At 36.7% G+C, this 20,713-nt stretch overlaps 1 protein-coding gene across 1 annotated transcript in view; it reads left to right on the top strand.

Moving 5' to 3' along the window:
- LOC136832479 (cell adhesion molecule 2-like) overlaps window positions 1-20,713 on the top strand; it is a 351,167-nt gene that overhangs the window by 133,537 nt on the left and 196,917 nt on the right. Inside the window, exon 2 of the mRNA XM_067093362.1 lies at window positions 5,812-8,306. Within this exon, the coding sequence (XP_066949463.1) occupies window positions 8,222-8,306 (85 nt within the window). The 5' untranslated portion in view covers window positions 5,812-8,221. The remainder of the gene's footprint in view (window positions 1-5,811; window positions 8,307-20,713) is intronic.

The following is a 20,713-nucleotide window of genomic DNA, read 5'->3' on the forward strand; positions in this document are numbered from 1 at the left end:
CGGAAGTATGAAGACCCCTCAGTAATAACAAGCTCCAAGTACGAGTAATTTCGATAAATTACAGCGAAAGAAGACCATTGAGAATATGTGATTGATTTTGCACGTGTTTCCCTGGCCTCTTGGAAATGTGTTCCTGAGCCAAATACTGACACATAAAATCTCATCAAAATCCTTGATAAAAATCGGCCAATTTATGATCCAAGTAATGTTTATTAGCCATATTAAAATAATAACCTTAATCTTGAGTTTATAATTATCCTTTTTATTATTATTAGTGTCCATGTTAAAAATAAAAGCACATCAAAGAGGGGATAAATATAAAACGGAAGCAGAGAACGAATACCTCTCGTGAGAAGACAAACCTTTCATCACTGGATAATTCTAACCTTGGAAAAATGGCAGAGAAAAATATAACTTTGTCCAAGTGAAGTCTAGCTATCATCAGCTGATACAATCTTATGTAATTATTTTTGCTGGTATTATCGACGTTTCCCTACTATTAATACAAATACAATAACTTTGTCCGAGTGAAGTCTAGCCACAATTAGCTGTTATAATTTTATGTAATTAGCGTTTGTTGCTGGTATTATCGACACTTTTCATGTTATTAATACAGAATCATTCAAATCCATTGTTGATACTGCCAGTTACGAAATCATTGAAACTCCTACCAAAGAGAAGTGTTTCGAAACTGGATGGCTAATGACAATGAATATTCTCATCACAGAACAAAATAAAACCCTTATTACATGAACTGACTGGAATTATTACTAAAATTGAACGAAACTTGTCTGACAATTTTTGTAAGACATACGGCTTATTAATGATTTTATACTTAAGCACACATTAACAATGTACAATATACAAGTCTGCCCGGGCATACAATTGTATCTGAACTGCCTCGAACTGGAACAAAAACATTAATAATTACGTGAGGTCTACTTCTAGTCCCAAAATCTTTCCCTTGTAGCTCTCAAATTTTTATAAAGATCTCTGAACCTCTGACGCGGATGAAAACATGGGAATCTTTGTGGATGAATGCAAAAATGAAACTAACCTTTTTGAAAGGTAGTTTCCCGATATTCAACTGTAAAAAATAAAGACCTTTTTTGTTTTTTTCGTACACGTTAATAAAGACAAAATCCACGAAGGAAAGAGAAACAATGGAGTGCTGCGAGGCCTTTCGACTGTCGTCCTTTACTTAGCAGACTCAAAATCCAAAATCCACGAAGTGAAAGATAAACAGACTCAGCAAAATCCACGAAGGAAAGAGAAACAATGGAGTCTGCTAAGTAAAGGACGATAGTCGAAAGGCCTCGCAGCACTCCAGGATTTTGTCTTTACTTATATATTCATCCCGTTCCATATTTTCGCGATTCAGTTATGCACACACGTTAATATATGAATTTGAAATTACCATCGTGCTTAACGGACATGTGCAGGAAGTTACGCAAGTGACAACGAAATAAATTTCGGGCTACGAAGGCCGCAAAAAAACGCTCGCATGCAAACATTTCGCCACGTTCATTCGGCAAACTAGTTAGATTGCAAAGGTGGCAGGAATACCTTTGATCCCGTTTGGTAATACAACACTAGAAGGCTTGACTTGCAGCGCGGGGGGCGGGGGGGGGGATCAAGTGATAAAACAAAAAAGATATTGTTTTGAGAGAGCATTTTATTTATTCCCTTGTCACGTCAAAGTAAACAAAAACAGTTTTATGTTTTCACGAGGAAATACAACTGCGCGCTACTAGAAAACTGAGGACGAAGGAGCAGAGAGAGAGAGAGAATAAGCGGATCCAGGGATTATTTTGGAAGCAATAGTGAATAGTTAGATGATTACGATCTTATTGTCCTCGAAAATGCCATTGCGTTGCGTCCCCGTGAAACATGCTGACGGCTCTTGATAAGAGGAACTAGGAAAATTTACGAGAGGAGAGAGAGAGAGAGAGGAAACAAGAGACTGCCTTGTACGCTTAAATGCGCTCTCCTGCGAAAGGATCAAAGCCTTCATATATCCACTACGCGACAACAAAGGAATGCGATTAATCATATGGATATGCATAGTTGGCATCTTACATACATATTAATATATATATATATATATATATATATATATATATATATATATATATATATATATATATATATATATATATATATATATATATATGCACGGATATTAAGCCACGAATATTGTTTAATATCCCATTCAATACACCCTGGGAATAACTGAAATCTACGGAGAATGATATCAACTAATAAATGCTTATTCCCCGGCGGGATTCGAACTGATGCCTGGTTTAGAAACAACACACAGTGACTTTACACCACCTGGCTACCAAGAGAGACAAAAGATGATTTCGACTCTGCTGTACAAACGCAGGTCGAATTCGCGTTCTGAACTTATGAATCGATATCAACTCATCTCCACAGTGATAGCTGATTTATAAGATTGTAAAACTTGGCTGATTGTGAATTTTTGTCGCCTGAGGAAGAGTGTTTTTGTTTATATTCACGAATATCATGCCACAAATATCGTTTAATATCCAATTCTTTATACCTTCCGAATACCAAAGTTCAGTTTAGTCGATTCGACATCAGTACTCACATCAGAATACTAACCAACGGACAACTCGCTTTGCAGGAATAACAAGAAATACCCTGCGTAATAAAAAAGTCGGAATAATTAAGAGATCACCCCGCCTCACCAAAAAAAAAAAAATAATCATAAATAAACGTTTTCATAACTGTCAAACTCTTACCGAACAGATGCCATCAAACAATCGCGAAGCAAATAAAATTAAAAATAATGCGTGGATTATTTTTTCATACTCATGAATTAAACAGATCAATTGCACCAACAGAAGGGATTCAACAGTGACATCCAGTAATGACATTGGACACATGATAGTTGCAGAGACACATCAGTGACAGATTCTTTTTGTGATTCATTAAAGGTCTTTTGTGGAATTTATAAAACTGTTTATGCATTTTACGCGAGCAAATTTATGACATCAATACTGACCCGACATCAATGATTTCACTCAAAAGAAACTTCAGGTGGAAATTGCGTGCAACAATACCCGGATGCTGTCGGTATCACAGACTCACACATTTGTCGGCGCGAGCGAGAAGCTGTCGCAGCTGCGGAATACTATTGTTTATACAATAGCCGAAAGTAAACACGAATCACGATTAAATGACAGAAAAACATTTCGTTATTATTGAAAATTAGCACGCCCCCCCAAAAAAAAAGGGAATGATTAAACAATGCATCAGGAACAGGCAAGAGAGAGAAAAGTACAGTGCACGCAAAACGTCCAAAGGAAAATGGAAGGCTGATTATAAAAAAAATATCGTAACTTAATTTTTCTAGTAATGAACATAGTCATGTAGATACAATGGGCCACATGCATTACACTCTACATAAAACAATCCAGATTAAATTAAAACAATCCAGATGGAAGATTATATATATACATATATATACATATATATATATACATATATATATATATATATATATATATATATATATAACATTTTGTTATAAGATATATATATATATATATATATATATATATATATATATATATATATATATATATATATATATATATATATATATACACACACACACAAATTACGGTTCAGTAAAATACATATTTTGAAATATCCGCATTAAATGAGTATATATTACAACTGAATAACAATTCAAAACATAGTATTTTTTTAAAATTAAAGATCGCTTTATCACACGTGGGTATCAATTAAAAATCTTAAACGTTAATCAATATTTTGACACTCATAAATAAAAGATATTAATTGTGTAAATAACCATAAAAAAGTAAAAAAAAAAAAAATCCTAAAAATATAAATGCATCTATCACATCAATGCAATTAGTGACTTTTGGACTATCGATTAGTTCCCTTTGTGGAATTGTGACAACTGTTTATATGATTTATAATGGCATAATTTTATCATCAATACCTATCTGACATCAATAACCACACTAATGGGTGATAACCATCATCACCGCTTGTGTGCTACCCAGTCACAATACAGGTGCTGAACATTCTGTAAAAAATTCAAAGGGAAATGTGTTCATAACCTATTTGCCACTTACATCTTCGCCATAATGGCTACATTCATCTCTTTCTGCTGATTCCATATATACCAAATTTGCGAAAATTCCATTTTTGGAGTTAATGCGTTCTGCCTTTCTAAATCAAAATTTATATAAGTGCGGAGATTTAGATGAATATTTACGAAACAGCTGGCGAAAAATAAAAATATTTCGAATGTAATCATTACAAATGGTAACTGTACAGGGGCCCTGAGCTCGCATCCCTCTGCAGTCCCAAACGAAAATTACCCATTAACTTCCGCCCCTTCTCAAAACCATATTACCTCTCCCTTGGACCATAGCAGCGACTCCCTGAATTTTCGCAGAAATGCATCAACACCGTCTAGATAGTCCGCACAAAAGGAGGCTCCCCCTCCAACTTTGTTGCCTGAGATAACACCGATACAGTCAACTGAAGCATGCGTATCATTTAGTCAGCTCAGTGGTCTGGTTAGACTGTTTTAATAAACAATAATACAGCCATTGAAACTGGGCTAGATATTCAAAGGTTGCTAGTGATGAAATGGTTGGCACACATCACAACAAGGGTCGAGTCCTAGATAAATCGTACAAAAACTGGAACGTCTGCCTTTCAAATATTATGAAACTAAAATTGCTAATATTGCTATTCAAGCAGTACTTCCCCATTCCTTTGCTTGCATCTCTGGACCACATTCCTGCACTAACCAGTCATGAACACCTACATCATTCATACTGTCACGCTACCTTGTAATTCCACGAACGCCCAAAACGCTAAACCCTAATATCTTATTCCTCTCGTTTCTCTGAAATAAAATCGACTCTTCAAGACACCTTGGTAATTTTCACACCACGCAAAGCGGGGAAAGTACTTTTGCTTAAAAACCTGGAATCTTGCATTTTTAAAGGCTCACCAACCATTTTTGAGATATTTCCACAAAGTGGAAAACAATCCATCGACTGGGGCTCTTATGCTTATGAAATGGTTTATCAGAGTACCAAGCCATTGGTACTTTCTATGGATAACAATAATTTGGCAGTAAAATCATGTGCAAGAGTGTGTCTTTATTCAGCAGAATATAGATAAACCATGAAATTGTTTGAAATGATGTTTCATCAAGTAAACCTCTTATTAACAGTGAATATACTACTGTCAATTGCTTAAAACATTAAATTTCTAAGCGTACTAAATCTTGATGGATGCACATACGAATAACTAGGTGTCATGCAGTCTAGATTATGTCTATCCATATGAAATATTTTTTATCGCGTTTTTCATATAAACACCTCAAATTTCATATGTAATACAACGTTAAATTACAAAATTTCATCTATTAAAAAAAAAAGCACGTTTCAAGTTATCTCAAACATAAAATAAAAAAAAAAAATTAAATTCGAAATCACGCAACATATTCCTACGTCTCTCTCCGCTATTGAATTGCCAGCAGCTCATCTGAAATTACCATTTGATATTCCAATTTATCATTTATTACGCGGCTCTGCCATTACGCTTCGAGAGCAAAAGAAATCGTATATTGAACGCAGTTGGACGGCATTAGCGTCCTGCGCCCGTCCTCCCCGGCGGCGGCGCCGAATGATTTCCTGGTACGTGTGTTCTGACTGGGTGTTAATTGATATCACTGCTTAACACGCCATTAACGACTCCTCTAATTTTTCCCCCTCTTCACTCTCTCCTTTTCAGATTCACCGCTACAAAACGAGGATGCAAGTTCGGAGGGTCCCACACCTGTAGTGCTGCTGGAATTTCGGGAAAGGTGACGACTGGAATATATCGAAAACGTGGCAGCTGCAGTCTGGATAGGTAACAGCTTAAATTTCCTGGAAAGGGGGCAGCTGGAATTTCTGGAGAGGTATGGCTGCAATTTTTTTTTGACAGTTAACAGCTCTTAACCTCCAAAAAGCAATCGACTGGAATTTCGAGAAATGCAGAGAGGGCTGAATTGGTTGGAGGGAGGCAATAATTGAAAGTGCAAAGAGAACGAGGTGAAATAAAGGCAACTGATTTTATTACTGAGAAAATGTAGATATAGAAAAGGAATAATGGGATCTAGTATAACTTAGAAATTTTAGAAGAAATTACTTGAAAGAAGCGTATTCCCAGAAAAGGGATAAAATTCACAGGCCCAATATATTACATTTTACAGTCGAGTAGGATTCCCACACGAAAATGCTGAAAAATGTGAGGGAACACTGTGTTGTCAGGTTAATAACTGCTGACGTTCGCGATATTTCCACGAAGTATTGAGTGAAGTGAGATACTATATACTATACAAACAGAAAAAAGAAAACTAACTTTATCCTTTAAGAACAGAAAAAACCGACCTCTGAAAAGTGTGGGAAACACTAAAATCTCCTCTGTTAGAGACGTGATACAGGCATTTATAAATACCAATAACCAAGAAGAACGAGTGAATACCAATGAAACAGAAAGTGATAAACGTGAACGGAAAGAACTGCAAAGTAATTTAATGAGAAACCTCTGAGAAAACAAATGAAAAATTGTAATCGAATGTGTACTTTTGAAATGTCGTAAATAATTGCGAGTGTAGCATCTCCAGCAGCGCGATAATGTTCGATCCTTTGGTGATATTCCTACTTCTACAATCCACATATTAAGGCCAACTGGGATCTTTAATTTCTCTTCTACTAGAGCTTTCAGCTTTTGCCGACTGAGGCACACTGTTCCACGGAACCAGGAATAACGCTTTCTGATTCTTTTGTTCCCCTAAATATCTAAATAGAGTTCTTCAGCAAATTCACATTTGTGGTACTGAGAAAAAATAGTTCCAAGATACAAACAAAAAGTTTTAACAGTTCCAAGATACAAACAAAAATTTTAAAAGAAGATTTTTTTAAACAGTTCCAAGATACAAACAAAATTTTTTTTAAACATCCCAAGATACAAACAAATTTTTTTAAGCAGTTCCAAGATACAAACAAAAAATTTTAAACAGTTCCAAGATACAAACAAATTTTTTTTAAACAGTTCCAAGATACAAACAAAAAAAAATTTTTAAACAGTTCCAAGATACAAACAAAAGATTTTAAACAATTCCAAGATACAAAAAAAAATTTTGGAGACAGAAATCATAGTTCCCTTTTATATGTACAGCCACAAGACCGTGGCGCCCCCTCTCTCTCTCTCTCTCTCTCTCTCTCTCTCTCTCTCTCTCTCTCTCCCCCTTTCTTCACTCATTAAGAGAAGGAATGACCTCATCCTAATGTTCCCTCAGGTCTTTGCACCGCATTCCCAATTCTCCGTTCATTAAACTCTCTCAGAAATAAAATTGCTCATCTGTCTTGATCAAAAGTTAATTCAACGGGAACTCGCTCGCAATATCCGAGCGTCTCCACCGTCACATGTTTATTACACGACTCGAGGAAGATTAGTGCTATGTGTCTTCAAAAATCCCATTCTTAACCTACATAGCTATAGCTATAAAACATTTCGTTGATAATCCTGTAAGTAGGGAAAGATATTCCTTAGTTAGGATGACTTTGAGATAAAAAAAAAAGGAATATTTTGAGTTTCAACATATTTTTAAATGCGGTTGTCTTTTCTTCACGAATGTTGTAGCCAGCCATCTTTCTTTCAATTTGTTAAGCAGCTTCAATTTTCATTATTTCAGTCTTTTAAGATTTTATAAAACGAGGTTTAATTGCATAACAGAGATAAACCCTAAGTACGCTCAAGGAAGAATCACGTTCTAAATGTAGATCTATTTCCCTTTTCACGAAGCAAATAATTTCAAGCATTCCGCTACAAAGTGCCGCAGTTTTGAAGATCTGTTTTGCTTAACATCAGTCAGAACCAGTACATAACGCTACATATCGTGAACGCATTTCCCCACACATATTTTACAGCTTCATCCCCGGCCAATCACCACCAGGCTAGACAATACATCCCATACACATTCCTGTCTTTTAACCGCCCCCGCCCCAACAAAAAAGGAACTTCGCAGCTCGATCTCCCATTACTCCATTATCCCCTTATCTTCCCATCCCGTGAATTTGGCTACTTCGTTGCACCTCTCCGGGAGAGGAGCCACCCGGACGGATATTCCTTTGAAGTTGAGCAAAAGAAATTGACAATGATGTACTCTGTGGGACAAGGAGCGGCAACTCTAGCGACAAGGATCATGCTCGCGGCAATTCTCCTTCTGGTCTTCAGCTCAGGTGAGTGGTCACGAATGTCAGTTTCTGAAGAATTATTCCCATTAGGAAGTTTTAATATCTTGTGTCAGACAAAGTAACGTTTTATATTTTTTATAAAAGCTGAGAAAATTGATTTTTTTTTTTTTTTTTTTTACAAAAGGTGATGAAAGTTTCAACTCCATTTTCCTCTTGTAATTCCTCTTTGGTGTATGCAAATTCTATTAGACCCGACGGGTAATAATGTCTTTTCATTAAATAAAATTATCAATACTTTGATAATTTACTCGGAAATACTTCCAGACTGCTTTTTAAGGTTCAACTGAAATGTCAGCTACATGTCTAATTCTATTATCGTTACTGTTTATATCAAAATCCCCTAGTCATAACAGCCCGTGTAGATTTCATAAACATATTGATGTGAAAATAAATAAATATACAAGACCGAGTGTACGTAATCTATTATTATTATTATTATTATTATTATTATTATTATTATTATTATTATTATTATTATTATATCATGGTAATTCGTGTTAATTCTAAGTACTTCATTACTGAAATAATGCAGTGGGTTCTCAACTTTTCCAAAGTTGGGCATCACAAAATAAATGGACAAGAAGGTATGAATTAAAATTATACTTGACAAATGTTTGTTATCTAACCCATTACCCGCACCAATGTCTTAAAGAGGTTCTTGAAGAGTGGCATGAAAGTCTTTTCCCTTAATATTTGAAGTTAAAATAGTTTAACGGCAGACAACATGCTGCAAGGCCTTTCGACTGTCGTCCTTTATTTAGTCGAAAGGCCTCGCAGCACTCCAGTGTTTCTCTTTCCTTCGTGGATTTTGTCTTTATTTACACACACACACACACACACACACATATATATATATATATATATATATATATATACACATATATATGGCGTGGCTTCAGAGATCGTTAACCTTTTACTTCTCAGCAAGTAAAATACCCCTGGGAATAATCACCAAACGCAGATAAACACATCGATAAACAAACAAACAAACGGAAATTCACGACATTTCAAAAGTGTGATTCCCTGAGCTCTGCAAAAACTAGTAACACGCGCAGACTAAGAACCAGAGACGACGAGAGGGGCAGTGGAAGAAGCTCTCTACTGAAATAACGCTGGAAAGACATGATCAAGTAGGATCTCTTCCGAGAAGGGTCTAAAGCAAAACTGCCATTACTGGAGAAATGGAAACCACCACTTCGAGCAATATTGTCCATTGAACGAGGAGCTGGGATGCGGCTAACATCCAGAGAGGAGACCATTTTCTGACAATGGTGATGATGCGAGGATCTGAAGCATATGACACTGACAATGCAGAGAGCGACTTGCCCAAGAATACCCTCGAATCTGTTCGTGAACAGAAAGGCTCTTTGCTTAAACTTAAAAGCCGAGATGATGATATGGAAAGTTTGACAGTATTTCCGCATATATAGACCCTTAAATTTTACAGTATATTACTGTAAAATTTACGGGTCTGTACCTGTCTGTCTCACTAATGGTCGCTGTTGTGGTGTTAGATTGACCTTCAATTTGCCTCCCAATCTGAGCCCTAACATGGAATTGATTAATTACCTGGAAACACTCGGCGAAACCGTCAGCAATAATTAAGTATAACTTATTAAATTATAAAGGCACATCCAGTATTAAAAATCTTGCAAAGAGTGCATTTGTCATTGAGTTGTCATGGATGCTAAATCACTTAAAAGAAAAATACTTATTACTATTGTATGTCGTGTTTGGCAATGCAAACAGTGAACTTCAACAAAAGGGGTTTTTCGTCAAAAATAGATCTATCACTGAATTCAATAATGACATTCTTAAAAACCAAGGTTAGAAATGAATGCCTGCAAAGCGTATCACAGGAACAAAATATGCCATGGAAGAATGGTTTGTCACAAATTCAAAATTATTTTCATTTGCTATTCAGCGACTGGGGCAATGAAAGGCTCAGAAAAAGATAAATGTATCATGAAACAAAGCAAAAAAAAAAAAAAAATGAATCAGTGAATAACAGAAACCTCAAAACAGTAATCCCCTGTATAGCTAGAAAAAAAACGTCTATTTCTGACAATATCCTCATTGGACATCACCTTTTAACTACACCTTTCACACAATCACCAGGAACAATCTCATGAAAAAGCTCTACAAACTGTTAACGTCACACATAAATAAAAAAAAAAATCTTGGCATAAAGCTACACTATATCCCACCTTAAAAAATAAAGTAAACGACAGAATCACACTACTTATTTCTCCGCGGCAACAGAAGTGAGGTAAAGAATGAAGCTGGCGATGTGTGAATAGACAAACACGAAGGTTTAACACGAACATGTATCGTAATTACTCTTATGCGTAGATTTAAGGGGAGAGTTCTCCCTCTCTCCATAGTCGTCCTGTTGCAATTTCTTTCGCTTGCTTGTATTCAGCCCCTTCTCACGTTAATGTAACAGGTTCAGCGGTATTTCATCTTCTAGTCTTTATATTTTTTTTCTTGGTAATTAACGCCTCTTTTATAATCCTTCGTGGAATCCCTCTCATCAGTGTTAATGACTGGCTTCGCTCCCAGCGAGGGCGTGATATACACTTGGATTCAGTTGTTATGCCTAACACTTTTATCACGACCTAAGTTAAAAAGTACAGGCCTCTATTTTATATGAGAATGTACTTCAAAGTACATTACTTACGATATTTGGTCAAGTTCTGTACTTCCTTCATGCTAACAAACGTAAACTAAAATATAAGTGAAGGTAAAATTGATCCTTTATGTTGGCTCCGTGTTATCAACGAAAACAGTCACCGGGTATAATGAATTAAACCAATATAAAAACCTAAATGACTAATGAAGGTTTATAGACGTAACGTCTTCAAGCATCACTAATACAGCATCTGCTGAACATTTCACCTGCAGCTGTCGCTTGGAATTAAATAAGTAAACCGTGATCTTACCCGTCCCCTTACGAAAGCTGCCAGATGTCCCTTTGCCGAACAGCGTCCAATGATTAGAAATAAAGTCATCTCAGAATTGTGGGTAACTTACAACTTACATTTGCATGCGCACACACACAAAATAATGAAATGAAAACTCTGTCTTCAGCAGACTTGACACGACAATTACAGGGAAGGGGAGATGATTTATGAGGTACCTCAATTTACCTCGTGTGATTTATATTACGTTGAGCAACTCGAATCAATCTTTCTCTCTCTCTCTCTCTCTCTCTCTCTCTCTCTCTCTCTCTCTCTCTCTCTCTCTCCTTGCTCTGTTGGTGCCACTTCTTCCCAACATCAAATTTCAGATGAATTAATTTCAACAGCTCTGTTTTATATTACACCGCTTAAATTTGGTGTAAAATTTGGTCATCACAAACGTATCTCAGTTTTTCATTCATTGCTCGCATGTATGACAATCAACTTATTACAATGAATTCTGTAGTTCAGTGACAATTTTAAACTCGTTAAATACCGATTGCCTTAACTGAAATATCTTTCCGGCAAATGTGTATGAATGTAAATGTATATGTAACTGCGCCCATAACGCGCACATACATAAAACACAACTTAATACTTGGGTCATCCACAGTAATCAAAACACAATCATATGTATACCGTTTTTAGTACATCTTAAGAAACTGAAATTTTGGTTTCCTTTAAAACGAAAAACCAAAACTAAGAAAAGCAAAGGATATGAATAAACAGAAAGAAAGGAACCACACGAAATTGATCCAAATATCGCACGAGTTCTAAAGCATATAAAAAAAAGGGAAAAGAAATTTGGCATCCCTGAGATCACATCATGGAACTCAAGACAGCATTATTGCCCAGAAAGCAGCTATAGCTGGCAAGAAGATAATAAAAATGGTGGGGGGAAAAGAAACATAACCTTATAGCCTGCGCTGGCCCCAGGTCACCAATTCACCCACCATAACCCGCGACGGATCCCACTGGAAGAATGCTTGCTGGGTAAAAAGTCAATGATTGAACGCAAACACAGCGGCCACCCCTAAAAGGGAATTACCCGCCGAGAAGATTTACAAACGGCTCCGCTGTCGGCGCAAACGGCGCGAGGACATAAAAAACGGGAATGAACTTGGGAGGGGAGACTGAAATTTTCCTCCCAGACGGAAATGAGAATAATAACGTTCGCTTCTCCTTCTTTTTTGAGGCATAAGTTGTAATTGATGCCGCCCCCCAATGAAGGCAAACGTCTGCAGGAGGAAAAGAGGTGATATGTGTGTTTGTGTGAGTGTGTGTGTGTGTGTGTGTGTGCGGAGAGAGAGAGCGAGAGTGTGTAAGAAGATTACGCCAATTCATACAAGAAAGAGTTTGGAAAAATACATCTGACTAATACCATTTGGCGCCAGTAACTTTCCTTTATAGAAATTCTTACAGAATTTCATGTCTTATATGCTGACCCGACAACTATATAATTTCAACTTGTTTTTCTTCGATTTCACCTCAAATTCAAATAGCTACCTGAAAACAGATGTTTTTGGTAAGAATAACTTTGGAAAGTTGTAAAGAAATCTAAAGCCTGGAAAAACCAAAGGCCATAAACATAGGAAAAAGTCAGCCAAACATTATTTCTTCATTCTTGAAAACTCGTGGCATTTTCTCACTCAAGCAAGCAACTGGTTCTATTTTGTCTGTTAATTTTCCAAAGTTAAAGACAAATTACCAATTTGTTATTCCAGCGTGTTTGTATGCCCAGTACCTTAAAGTACATAATGTACATTATTTGGTCAAGTTCTGCACTTCCTTAACGCTAAAAAATATGAATAAAATGACAGGTAAGAGTAAACATGATCCTCTGTGTTGCCCATATTTAAATGAAAACATTGTCCTTCTTAGATTAAACTATTTTTTAAATAAGTTCAGAAATGAAGGTAAGTAATCGAAGTGTTAGATTACATGGTACAAAAATGTATATGTCTGTTTATCTTTAGCAAAGTATTTTTTGTGGGGAAAGTATAGAAATTTTCAGTTCGAATAACTTTGTCATTTATTAATAGAATTTTCTTTTTAACACATTGCAATAAAGTAGAAATATTCTACCTCAAGATGACACTTAAATAGCAACTTTGCGTGGAAAGTCAATGTACACAAAATAAAATAAAGAAATGTATGACTAGAATGTTTTATACACAGTTATTATTATTATTATTATTATTATTATTATTATTATTATTATTATTATTATTATTATTATTATTATACTATTATTATTATTATTATTATTATTATTATTATTATTATTATTATTATTCAGAAGATGAACCCTATTCATATGGAACAAGCCCACCATAGGGGCCACTGACTTGAAATTCAAGCTTCCAAACAATATGGTTTTCATTAAAAAAGTAACAGACAGTAATGGAAAATGGAGACGAAAGAGTTCACTTATTAAAAAAAAGAAAAAGTAAATTTTCGAGTGGCCTTAAATAGAAACGTATCCAAACAATTCTTACGGGCTAAAATTAAAACCCTAAAGTAAAACGTTGGGAGATATGATTCACCTATCTAGAACAAAGAGATCTCTGAATGACAAAGGACTTTGCCCTTTCCAAAATGGTATTGTGATATCCTCCGAACTTTTTACAGACGTTGTTGAGAATGGTAGGGAAAAATTGGGCATATCGCACATTTTAACTTGTAGGTTCAATTAAGAGAGACTGGAACCTTTTTTTTTTTTTTTTTTTATGGGGGTGGGGGTTGGCAGGGAGGTTGCATGGGGCTAATGGCTACAAGGCCACATGTCACCAACATCACCTGTTGCATTATAAGCACTATGTTAAAAGCCCACCTCCTAGGAAAAGAGAGTACTGTGTTAGCTTCAAAATGCAATGTAAAAAACTGAACGGACGATCATATGATAGTTATTTTCTTTCCTTATTTTTCAAGTACAGAAAACGCATCTTAAGAGGCTGAAGAAAATCGTCTTCAAAAAGATTTAAACTTATCTGCAATGTTTTGTTACCAGTGGATTGCCTCACTTTCTTGGCTTTCACTTGAAATGAATTTTACTCCTGTCTACTCTAAAATTCCTCCCATTGCGAACAATGTCACTCTTACACTGGTTTCTGACGCTTCTCTTTTAATGTCTCCAAACAGTACTGCATCATCTATAAACAATCATTTTACATCCCGTTCACCATTCACTGTCTTATCTTACTATTTTCCATCCTTACAGACACTGAAAGAGTGATAAATAAATAAACACTAAATGTGGTCAGCAAATTGCCAGGGACATTACTCTAATCAAAATTGCTAAGGTGCTCACTTCGCATATTTTTCCAAGATGTTGCAGATGAACAGAAGATAAATTTTCCCTTTGATTATTTACAATATCAAGACCTGCACATTTAACATATTTCTAACAGTGGCATTCATTTTTGGATTACGATATCAATGTCAAATAAAATGCGATTGATCAAAAGCTTAAAAAAATTTCCAACACAACAGAACAAGAGTGGAGTGGAGAGAGAGAGAGAGAGAGAGAGAGAGAGAGAGAGAGAGAGAGAGAGAGAGAGAGAGAGCTGATCGCCAACAAGTAAAAGAGAAGTAATGGGGATGCGTCTGCATTACCCGATTCAAGTAGCCCACTTAGCAAACAGACACTCCCATTACTTCCATTTCGAGGAAGACTGCTACTACTACTAACAACATATTGGACACTGCTTTGACTAGTATGGATTTCTATCCCCCGCCCCGCCCCCTCTCCATTTACTCCTCGCACCATGTTTATGGTATACCTCCAGGAAATGAGAACCATTCCTCAAGCAACAGTAAGTCGGGTAGTCGGCAATTCCTTACGGCTCCGATTTCTTTGTTTCTGACGATGCTCATTCTGAGCGCTGGAAGTTAAGCCTTGATTTCGACGCTTAAGCAATATGTTAATCTAGTTTAGCATCATCGAACATGTAAAGCAATGATGGACGTTATTTCTAATCCCTTCCAACGATTACGGAAGCAACAAAAAAATGGTACAATACATGTACATACGCTACCGGGGTCTAAGCGATGACAGGCAGGGTAGCCAATCGAGACTACAGCCTACCCCAGAGCCAAATCAAAGTCCTTCAAAGAAGGCATCGTGCTTACCCCATACAAATGGGAAAACAAGCACGTTAAAAAAGAAGAAGAAGAACAACAAAAAAGCTTATTCAGACACAATACCGCTACGAATTAATGGCGCTCCCTAAGACCCATTCTATCTGGCCGAAAGTGTTTAGAATTTTGAAAGACTTACTCAACAGAGTATGTTTCTGCTAATCGTCCTTTCTACTTGTAATTTCATCAGTAAATTTTTCAAACCGCGGGCCTAGAACAGAACCAATAACCATGGTTACTGTGGTTATTCCTCCTGTTATAGGACCGTGCTTTGAAAAATTTACTAAATCACAAATATAGATGCTGAGGTACAGAAATATATTCTGTACAATAAGTAACTTACGATCAGCTTTAGGTCGATATAATTCATGTGATTTGTGATCAGCTTTGGTCAATATAATTTAAGCAAACCTGTATTATGGTCACTTAAGAAATCCTACATCTAAAACTTGAAGATTACTAGCGATTTACTGAAAAACCGGAAACTAATGAAATGAAATATGTGAATATACAGGGTATGTATTAATTCAAATATATATTAAAGTGGTAAAGATATAACACAAAGGACGTATAAATAAATAATTAATTTCTTTGTCCTAATGCAAATGATTCTACTCGCGATTCGTAGCAATTTTTAAAATTTTTTTGCTTTCATTTTCGGCGATGATTGACAGACGTAATTATAACAAAACAAAAGCGTCGAGTTTTGAAGCTTAACGCGCATTACAATATACACTATTATAAAGCAGAATGCATACGGAATTAATCTTCCGTATCCGTTTAACCATCAACTGAATCTACCTTCTTTCACCCATCCACAGAGAGAGAGAGAGAGAGAGAGAGAGAGAGAGAGAGAGAGAGAACGGGTATTCGATTTCCAGCTCCGCTTTGTGCGGGAGCAATTAGTCGCTGTAACAAATCACGGAATTTCCTTATAGTTTCCTTTAAGCGTGATGGTCGCTGTGGGAGGCAGACGCATTATGTCGCAACACAATATTTCCCGGGGGTATTCTTGCTTTGATTACCACTCGATGATCGCAATCATTCACTGGTCGAGGGAGGCGAGGGCGCTGAGCTCTCCTGTTGAAATAGCCGATGTTACCGAATACTGGCTCCTGATGCTGGAAATTGGGATCTTCGAAAACGCTATCTGGTTTTCTTCCAGGTGGTCGAGAATGGGGCAGTTTTATTGAAGTCTCTCCAGATGTTTCTGTTCAACCGTGAGAAGGATAAAGAATGATGTTTGTGATGGGGACAATTCTGTATCTAAAACAAACGCTGAAGTTAAGGAAAAATCTCCAACTGATAAGTACTGATAACTGTTTTCAAAGTCCTTGTCAAAATTCTCAGGCGAAAAGCAGTGAGTAATTCTCAAATATACCGTTCCTTGGAAAGTAACGAGTCTTTTTTTTTTTATGAGGGGCTTAGTACCAAGCGCTTTACAAACATTTTATCAAGGAAAAAGGGAGTGGGGCTAGCAACCTCACCCCTAAAAACTCCAGAGAAACATGAGAGTTGTACCCTTCTGATGTCGGCCCCTCCAATGGGGCATGGGTATTATGAATAAATATATATACATAATATATATATTATATATAGATATATATATATACATACACATATATATATATATATATATATATATATATATATATATATATATATATATATATATATATATATATATATATATATGACTTTGACGTGTGGTCCGGTGACGGCTCACGTATGTTAGGTCTGTGGGTCACTTCCTACCTTCTACCACTCCCTGAGGTCAAGAAAAAGTTATAGGGATAGCAACCTCACCTCCAAAAGAAGCATTAAGAAACAGAATCTTTCGCGAGAAACGACTCAAATTCAGACGTTAAAATCAACTGGAAAGAGAAAAAAAAAAAGAGAAAGCGCAAACAAAGCAATAAATCAGCCAAAGAGCTATCCGCGATCACATATGAATTTGCGGAATTCGAGATGAAAATTCGCTCAGATAATCCAATTCAAACAGCGAGGTTTACTCTTTACTCTGCGTCAATATTGAAACAAGCAATATAGTCCTTTCTGGCGGGAAGAGTTTGGTGGTGATAGTCTCCCGTGGAAGTCTGCAGAAGGAGAATAGACTCTTTCTCAAGGTCCCGCAGAGTAGACCTGTTGGATGCGAATTTGATGTAAATCATGCGCCGAAGTTTCTTCGGCGCAATCGAGTTTTCTGTACAACCGCTACGTTGTATAATCAAGGCTACCGAAAATAGATCTTATCTTTCGGTGGTCTCGGTATAACGCTGTATGAACCGCGGCCACGGCTCGGTGGTGGCCTATCCTACATCGTTGTCAGAAGCACGATCATGGCTAACTTTAACCTTGAATAAAATAAAAACTACTGAGGCTAGAGGGCTGCAATTTGGTAGGTTTGGTGACTGGAGGGTGGATGATCAACATACCAATTTACAGCCCTCTAGCCTCAGTAGTTTTTAAGATCTGAGGGCGGACAGAAAGTGCGGACAGAGAAAAGTGCGGACGGACAATGCCGGCACAATAGTTTTCTTTTACAGAAAACCAAAACAGAGATATGAATGATTATCACGGTGATAAAAGTATATTGGAAAAGTGTCCTCATTTGCATTCCCTTCAAGTAGGGTGTCTCGTAATCATTTTTGGTAAAAATAAGGAAACAAAATATTGAAGAGCAATGCCTCTATTTGCTTATTCATACCATCCTGTATTAGTGTTCGTTATTGAGAATGAAATTGGGGGGTTATATTTAAAAGAAATGAGTCTTACGATACCTAGCAATGCGACAAAATAGCTTCGTTCTTTGTAAGTCATTTTCCATGGTATTTCACGTGGAATATCAACGGAATTAAGACCACTGCCACAATATACTATCATGAGAGAGAGAGAGAGAGAGAGAGAGAGAGAGAGAGAGAGAGAGAGAGAGAGAGAGAGAGAGAGAGAACTATTTAATTCAACAGGTTTAATCGTCGCACTGGTTCAATAGAGGGCTTCTCGAATATTTACAGCCAATAGCCAATACAAGAAATGAATAAAAACGCCTCTCACAAACAAAGAAACGTCAGGACCTTTTAAATTTGAATCGACAAGCTCTCTCCCCACGTTGCTAGATCAAGACCAAACTGAATTTTTAAAACCACTGGCTTCTACCAAACACACTCACAGCCACACTCACACACATACATACACACACACACAGACGACAGCTTCATGAAATTAAAATCCGCGAGATTAATTCCCCGGAAAACGAATTAACATGTCATTAACACAATTTGCTTTAACGAAAGGTCAAATATGTAATAAACTGAATTCAGATATTAACGATGAGCAGGAGTTGACAGATAGGACGCGCTTTGCATGAAACGGAACAGAAACAAATTGTTCAATTCTGACAAATGAAATGATATGAAATTATAATCCCATCCTGTGATTTAATATTTCGCATAATTAACACAGCCATTAAAAATTTATACACGACCGTTAAAATACAAAAAAGATAAGTCACAGGTCTCTATGTATGTTAATTTCAGACAGATTCGGCGAAAGGTCGCTGAATCAAATACCGGCTTCAGTACGGCGAAAGGATGAATTTAAAGAACAGACTGTAGGTCTTTATTCGGAGCCGAATGATCCGAGGCAATTTGCAGTAAAGCCTGAATCATGGATGGCGGAAACAGGATCCCATCAACAGCCAGGTCGGGATTCGCGGAACCTTGATCAAACCTATTCACAGGAGCTCCGTTTGAACGCGGCTGTTTCATGCAAGTCTCATTTCGTGATACAAGGAGACAATGGTGTGAAAAAAATCAAGGCACTTATGATTAATAATGAACTGTGAGGAATATGAAAACCACTGCCTAAAATGATTCATGAAAATCTGAAGCTTTCAGTACCTCCAAAGACTCTCCGCAAATCGTGTCATAGATTAATGTCACCAGCATACAATTGCGACTTCGTTAGCGTCCCATTTTTCAAATGCTCAAACTGCATTACGTGAAATGTAATTTGCTCAATTATTTTCCTGACTCATTTGCTAAGTGACAGGTTTGATTAGCCTCGTCAGCAAGGTAACTATTTTGTTCCTAGCATGATCGTATTCATCACCTCTTCGTGCATGTCCTTGAATAGGAGATAAAAACTAACACGATTGGTCTTATGTACTTCAAAGCACACAGGCCAGAAAGGGGACATCTTGCCACTTCCAGGCTTATACATGTTATTTATATTACCTTATATAGCAACTTTCATGTGCGTGTGTTTAAATTGTTCTGAATGATGTTATTGCAAAAATTTCGTTATTAGTATTAATAATACTGGAGTATTAATGCGGGGCATCATATTGGGTTGATGGGTTGATTGATCCTAAGTACAAAAACTAGATTCGACATCAATTCATCTGCAGATTGTCGCCTTGTAATAATAATAATAATAATAATAATAATAATAATAATAATAATAATAATAATAATAATAATAAAAGAAAAACAAGAATTCAACACAGCCAAAACTAACCCTCATACCTTGAATGTCAAGAGGATTAGTTCACTGTTACCCCAGTTTTAACTGAAAAAATAAAAGGAGGTTAGAAGAAGAGATTTTAGGAATAGAAAGAAAATAAGGAAATCGCCCTACTCGATCTTTCCCTCTCAGGACCCAACGGCTTACAATAGCATACTCGACCGATTGCATATCCTCACTACACATACAAACAAAGAATCCATACATATCACGCGACCCTCAACCCCTCACCCCTAAATAAATTTAAAAAGCAAGTTGTTCTACGCACCGGCAGAGAGAGAGAGAGAGAGAGAGAGAGAGAGAGAGAGAGAGAGAGAGAGAGAGAGAGAGAGAATGAAAATCTGGACCGTTATGAAGAAGCAAAAAATCACACTAAAAGCATATGAGAGAGAGAGAGAGAGAGAGAGAGAGAGAGAGAGAGAGAGAGAGAGAGAGAGAGAGAGAGAGAAAATAAGGAATGTTATGAACAAGAAGAAATGAATCAAATCACAAAATCTGTGGGTATATGAGAGAGAGAGAGAGAGAGAGAGAGAGAGAGAGAGAGAGAGAGAGAGAGAGAGAGGGTGGGGGCGCGCCGAAGAGAAGAAAATAATGAGTCATTACGAAAGAGAAATAGACAACCCAGCCCCCATCAAAAATGAAACTGACCAAATTTTTTGACCGATGAACTCTCCAGGCTGGGTTCTGAACGATTTTGGCATCTGTGGAAAAGTAAGTCCATTTCCCCCTTATAAGCCAATTTTGAAATTGGGAACCAACGTCGACCTT

The sequence above is a fragment of the Macrobrachium rosenbergii genome, chromosome 50 (genome assembly GCF_040412425.1).
Source record: "Macrobrachium rosenbergii isolate ZJJX-2024 chromosome 50, ASM4041242v1, whole genome shotgun sequence".
Taxonomy (NCBI): Eukaryota; Metazoa; Arthropoda; class Malacostraca; order Decapoda; family Palaemonidae; genus Macrobrachium; species Macrobrachium rosenbergii.